General features: G+C 38.6%; 1 protein-coding gene across 1 annotated transcript; it reads right to left on the bottom strand.

Moving 5' to 3' along the window:
• Nucleotides 1-224: 224 nt before the first annotated feature.
• Nucleotides 225-3,007, bottom strand: tpbg1b (trophoblast glycoprotein 1b). The gene is made up of 2 exons (XM_079878693.1): nt 2,425-3,007; nt 225-1,534 (listed from the first exon to the last, which is right to left on the bottom strand). Exons 1-2 carry the CDS (start codon nt 2,688-2,690, stop codon nt 685-687), a joined length of 1,116 nt encoding a protein of 371 aa, XP_079734819.1. The 5' UTR covers nt 2,691-3,007; the 3' UTR covers nt 225-684.
• Between the last annotated feature and the right edge of the window lie 3,803 nt (nt 3,008-6,810).

Below are 6,810 nucleotides of genomic sequence, written 5' to 3'. Positions count from 1 at the left end.
GAGAAAATCTGGCACATTCTTCGCAGACTCCCTGTGGATAGAGGGACAGAAAGGACCATAGAAGGTTGCTAATACTGTTGCTCAGGGTCCGACACTAGAACGGCGTACACTTCCATAAAAACAGGGCTGCGCAAGCATGCAATAAAACTCCAAAACAGCACTGCATTTCTCTCTCTCTCTCTCTCTCTCTCTCTCTCTCTCTCTCTCTCTCTGTGTGTATGTGTGTGTGTATATATATATACATAAAGAGTTGTCCCTTTTTGAAGCTGGTCAGCCCCTTAAATCCAATAAACAAGGCACTTGAGCACAATGGAGGTGGGCAATATTCCAGTACAGGACAATGGAGATTGGGGTGGGTGTTAGTTGGTTGTTGGTTGTCAGAGTTACTTTATGGCTTCTGCCCCTTTATTGGGCTAATCCTCAAACATCCCATGATGATTGAGAAGCAAAAGCCAACTCTGCAAATGCGATTGAGAAGCAAAGGCCAATTCTGTGAAGACTTGAGGGGGAGGTGTGCTTGTTATAAAGGCTTCGACAAGACAGGCATTACATGCTTTTCACAAGAAAATGTGCCTACTTAAATATGTCTACATGTTCGCGACACATACGAGCATTTTCCAAGTATAAATGCAATAGAAAACAAGTTCATTAAAGGAGCTTGGTTTTGGAAGAGTTCATGTCCAATCACACATCAGCTGTTGTAGAAAATTGTGACAATCTGGGATCTGAATCGATCTCATATCGGTAGTGATACCCTTCCCAGACTTCCCGGCATGCGTCACGCATGTCGTTGATGCGCTTCTTAATACCTTTACGGTTCAGGTAGAGCACAAAGAGAAACATGAGACCAACAAATCCCAGCACGAGGCCCAGGAACACGTAGGAGGTCTGCAGTGCTAGGTTGTCGCCCTCTCCAACCTTATGGCAACCCAATTCCAGTTCACCCACAGTCAATAGCGATGTGTTCTGCAATGCGACGGGGAACGCACAAGTCAGGCGCTCAACGTCCTCTACACGCACTCGTGAGCCGTTCAGCCATGTGGCAAAAGGCTCGATGTCACATGTGCAGGTGTAAGGATTCTCCGCCAAGTGGAGCCTAACCAAACGCAACTGATCCATCTCCTTTAAAGCCTCTTCACGCAAAGTCCTGAGGGCATTATGGGTGAGATCGAGCTCCTGGAGATGATCCAGTCCTGTGAATGTGCCGTTATGTATGGACACTATAGAGTTGTTGGAAAGCTGAAGGCGCTGCAGGCCGACAAGATGGCAAAAGATGCCAGGGGGCAAGTAGACAAGGCCATTACTGGACAGGTCCAGCCCCAGCAGGTCACTCAAAGTACTCCAGCGAAGAGAGGTGGCCAAATCGATGACAGACGAGTGGTTGTAGAGAGCCCGACTGAGGTTGAGCTCCCTCAGCATACGGCTCTGGACAGTGAACGCCTCAGGATGGATGATGGCCAGCTGGTTGTTGCTGAGGTCCAGCGATCTGAGGCTACGCAGACTAGTAAATGTGTGAGACTTCACCTCAGAGATCCTGGACAGAGAAAAATGAACAATTTTACTCTACACTCTTGAAAATAAAAGTTCCAAAAGTAGGTTTATCCAGTGATGCCTTTGAAGAAGCATTTTGGGTTCCCCAAAGAACCTTTCAGTGATTTTTTTTTCTTTGTGTGAATAACATTTTAATAATCTAAACTTTTTCCTCTATAAAGAACCTTTTGTGTAATGCAACGGTTCCATTAATGTTAAAGGTTCCTCATGGGTCCATGATTGTCAAGGCCAATCATTTGTTTTAATCCATGTCAGTTTAGGCTATTTTCATGGCAAGAAAGGCAACACTACTTTTTAATGAAAATGCATATAAATTGATAAGCATAATAAAGGAGATAACACCAACAGGAGAAAAAAGTTTTTTTTTTGTTGTTTTTTTTAACACTGTTAAACCCTCTTTCGGGGAAATTTCTGAATAAAACAATGTTATGATGATGGAGTGTTCACATCTGGTCCTGTGGTCACATCCTTGACTAACAAGATCCTACTTCATTTCTTCATTAAACTGTTTTACTAGTTCATACATTCTTCAGCACAATGTATAGAATTTGGTTCATTTAAAATTAAATCACAAGCTAAAATTATCTGAGGGTCAATAAAACCTGTACACACATTAAACATCTTAGAGCTTCTATTTGAGCTTTCTCTTTTGAAAAAAGTACGATTGTAAGCACAGTTTCAACCAAAATACAGAAACATGTAACTTACATTTAGTCTTTACTGTCTTTAAAATAAGAAATTAAAATGACAGAAAGCTTCTTACACAGTTTGAAGAATATCCCATATAAATTCACCATGACTTTACTCTAGTAACAGTGGTTAACATAATGGCATTTTTAAGGTCAAGATGAATTATCATTGACTTTAGGCTACCTGTTGTTAGACAGTGTTAAATTTGTCACGTTGTCCAGTCCCTGGAAAGATTCGGGTCCGATCTGACTGATGTGGTTTCCGATGATGAAGAGGTTTCTGGTGTAGCTCGGTATGCCGGTCGGTATGTCCCGCAGATCTTTAGAAACGCATTTGACCGTGAGCGCGGCTTCTGAACACTCGCATCCGACTGGACACACCGATGCGCCCGCAGAGAGCGCAGCGCACAGCAGCCCGAAAACAAGCGCGCACCGTCCAAGGGCAAACATGGTGAAATATCAGCAAAACCTCATCAATCTCACTAGAGAAATGCCCTCATTTAGCGTGTGTGCGCGTCCAGGGATCCTCTTCTCCAAAGTCGCTCTCCAAGTCCCGCGTGCTCTTAACTTCACTCAGTAGTGTGTGTGTAGCCTCCCTGCGTGCTCGACTTCTTTGCATTAGAGAAACTCATGTATGAATGAGAGGCAGACACTTTATTTCCATGAGAAAAAGAGGTTCACTGTGTGGGGCGTTTGATCCGCTTCTCTCACACAATGGGACTGAATCACTACTGCTCTCAACAATCAGCAGGGAGGAGCTTTGGACTCACACCTCTCCCCCTCCGCTTCACCATATAGACCGATACTAGGATCACTCACATCTCACACTCATCACAGTGATTGATAGGCCTAATTAATAGTGATTAAAGCTCATCAAAAGATTACGACAATCCAAGACCTCTCAGTTTAGTCGATCTTTCACGTCAGTACCCGGCAATAGCTCAATGTCTCCAATTTGCTAGTGCCAATACACACTTAAAACTGTTCAAAAGTTCCTTGTAGGTTCTGCAAAGGTTATTGTGGCTGCATGTTCTTGACAAAGTTATGCTACACCAGAGCAGTGGTTCTCAATTTGGGGGTGGGTAAACTTTCAAAAGGGGCATTTACCCATAATATACCAACCAAAAGTGATGTCCGGAGGGGATTGGCATGAGGATTTGTTTTTAATGATCCTATAAGATCGATTAAACTCTCTCTCTCTCTCTCTCGCTCTCTCTCTCTCGCTCTCTCTCTCTCGCTCTCTCTCTCTCTCTACATATATATATATATATATTTTTTTTTAAACGAGGGAAGAACAAAACACCAAACCTGGTTATATGTAGCCTACTGTATCTGACAAATTTTTTGGGGACAGCTATGCAATATCCATCACATCAAAGCCTGGCCATTTTTTTTTTTTTCTAAACAGATTCCTTCAAAAAAAAAAAAAAAAAACCCAAAAAACCTGAGGGTTCTAACTTAAGAAAGTTGTATATCCAAAGCAACAAATTCAGCATCTTTTGCAAGACCAAGAAAAAAACTGTTGTATATGTGTTTTGATTTCTTTAACCCTAAAAAAAATCTTGAAATTAATATGATTCATTATTTGAATATGACAGTCTTTGTTCCTTTTATTATTATAGCTTATGCAGGGGCCTCTGAATACTGACTGGATGAAAAGCACTGTCGAGCTTCTTCAGTGTTATTGGCTTCAGGTTTTCTGAAGATTAATCTAGTTCAATGTTTTTGCATGGTTAAGTTGGGAACATTGATGTGATATCCCACTCTACAGGACTCCTCATCCTTTGAACTCGGCGGGGGTCTGTTGAAGTGCAGGGGGACAATAAGCTATGAATTCAACACATTGTTCTTTTGCCTGCTGAGTCAGTCATTTGTTCTCTAGCGCAATTAACTGTTTCCAGGGGAACAGTGCAAAGGAACACACAAAAAATAACATTTAAAAACATTCTGAAAATGCACGCATGTATCTTAAGTCATGCTATATATATCCGGTATACAAAACCGTGTGGTCCACTTTTTATGAATTATAATTTTATTTGATCAAATAGAACTCATATAGTCTCTAAATTGTTATTGAATAAGGCAGTGCTTGTTGTAAAATATAATGCACACCTGTTAAAGTTGTTGTTCAGAAACCATGAACAGTGTAATGAACTACAATACTTAGAATAACTGTTTAAACTTATTGTTTATTAATTATGTCTTTCATCATGCTGCTATTGAAACAGTTTTATAGAGACAAATGCTGCTTTGCACTTAGAAAGATAAAACAACAACAACATTGTAGTAGTAAACATTTTATTGAAATCAATGATGCATGGACATTAAATATCATAACTTATATTGTTGGCAGAATCTGTTTGAAATGTGATGATAATACAAAACTGGGAACTTTAAATGATTTAGAAGATGTTTCCATTGGTTTTTGATGACAGGATATTGGCTTTTGCCATTGGTTTTCTTGTTATGGTCACAGACTCAGCTATGGGGAAATACATTGTGCAAACTCAATAACTCGATTTAAAACCACCATTACTGGGTGCTTTGGAGTAAAAGGAAAAGTAAATGACAATGAAAGACCAATAGACCACTTTAAACTGATGCACAATTTATAAAAATAAATCAGATAAAGCACGCGGTCATCTTTTTCACATTCTTATATTGAATGCAGAATAGTGTAGGAGGTTATTGTATTATGAATATAAAAATAGGTGGTAACTCATCTGGAATAAGAAAGGCTTTGTGAAGTGTTTTTATTTTACCCTGTTTCTAGTTGTTCCATGTGCTCTTACTGAAGGGCTAATGTTATTCAGGGTTAAAAAAAAAAAAAAAACACTCTGCTTCTCTAATCTATCTGTAACACTCAACATACCACTGCAGTCAGAAGGCAAAATACATGCGGCCAGTTCTCTATAAGGCAAAATATATCATTACAAAGATTCTTGTGACCTGATATTAAAATGCATTTGATTATTAGCTATAAATAAGAAACCCAGAACTATCAACTGTTAAATACCAATCGCTAATATCATACTTTCTCAGTAGCAGACACATGCATACTTAGTTACAACAACTTAAAATTAGCTGAGATAACTTAAATATCCAACTTAACTAAACTTAATATTTTAAGTCAAGCACGAACACATACTTTTTTTAAAGTTGAAACAACATATTATTTCTTATTCTAATGTTGAATTTTAAGTTGTGATAATCACAACAATCCATTTTTTACAGTGCAGAACATGCTAAATAAGCAAACATTCACGTGGGCGCACACACACGTTCAAATCACACTAATGCAGTTGCGGTGACAGTTTTGTGAGTATTAAAAGTCTATTTGTTAGTAATTGTGCAAAGGTAATGTAGGTAGCAGAACTGAAAGGAAAACATTTGCAGCTCCTTTTTACGCATAGTATAGATAAGTTGTAAATTAGCCAATAAAAGAAACATAGAATCTGCTAACAAAACTGTTCTAATGCCAAAAATCGATCAAATATTTAAGTGCCACTTTCCATATAGGGAAGCCTATAATGTCTCACTGCTTTTTAAAGGCAGGACACAAATCCAATGTTTTTGTTGGTAAAAGTATTTTATCTAACAAACCTTTTTTTTTTTTTATACTTTGTAGCTGCGTCACACATTTTACCAAATGATTCCCCCATTACAAGAAAGGGAACATTAATTGTAACTGTGACATCCCAATCATTTGGAAAAGTTCACTTTTACAAAGAATTGTGTTGACAATGACTACATTTGTCAAGCTTAGCCATTCAAACCTGTTAGTAATCAAGTTATTTTCAATAATTTATGACAAATAAAAGTTTATCAATAATTACAAGTCAACAATTGGTCCCAAACAAGCCAAATTCGCAAACCTGTAATAAATTGTTATTAATATAATAAATATTTCTTTTAAATTTAAAAATCACACAAATTAGCCTTGTAAACAAATATAAAATAAAATAAAAAATATTAAATTAAAAAACTAAATAAAATATTTTATAAATAGTTTCAGGCCCTTTTGTCCCCTATTTGTGGAAAGTGGCATGTGAATTTTAACATTTTACATATTGTAACTATAGACAGGATTTCAGTGAATGAATGAATGTTTTATAAAAGTATAAACCCATGGAATGCCATCATCTTTAGGGATTACAAACAGGAAATGGGAACTACTGGGCTGCGGTGACTATTAAAACAGTCAAATGTGCTTCTGATCCGCTAGTTCACGTCTTTGAAGACAGGAAAGCCGTCGGTAAGAACGTCACACTTCACACAGGGTTTCTAATCTGATCAGCTCTAGCCGGTGCCAGCAGGGGCCACACACTCCTCACACACACACACACACACACACTGCAGCCCATCTGAAGAGTCTCCAAAGAGCTCAAGACACTTGGCTACCTGCTGCTCTTGGCAATACTTCCAAAGACTGAGAGAGTGTGAAAGGGGGAGTGAAAAGAAAAAATGTGAGAAGAGAGAAATAGGTATAAGAGGGGAGTTCAGTGATTTTTCCTTTTGAGTCGAAACAAAGAGGGGATTTCATTTACGCACAGGAGCCATGGAAACGGAT

The sequence above is a fragment of the Squalius cephalus genome, assembly GCF_949319135.1.
Source record: "Squalius cephalus genome assembly, chromosome: 8".
Classification (NCBI taxonomy): Eukaryota; Metazoa; Chordata; class Actinopteri; order Cypriniformes; family Leuciscidae; genus Squalius; species Squalius cephalus.
The sequence above is the reverse complement of the archived record's forward strand: the minus strand, read 5'-3'. Positions and strand labels throughout refer to the sequence as shown.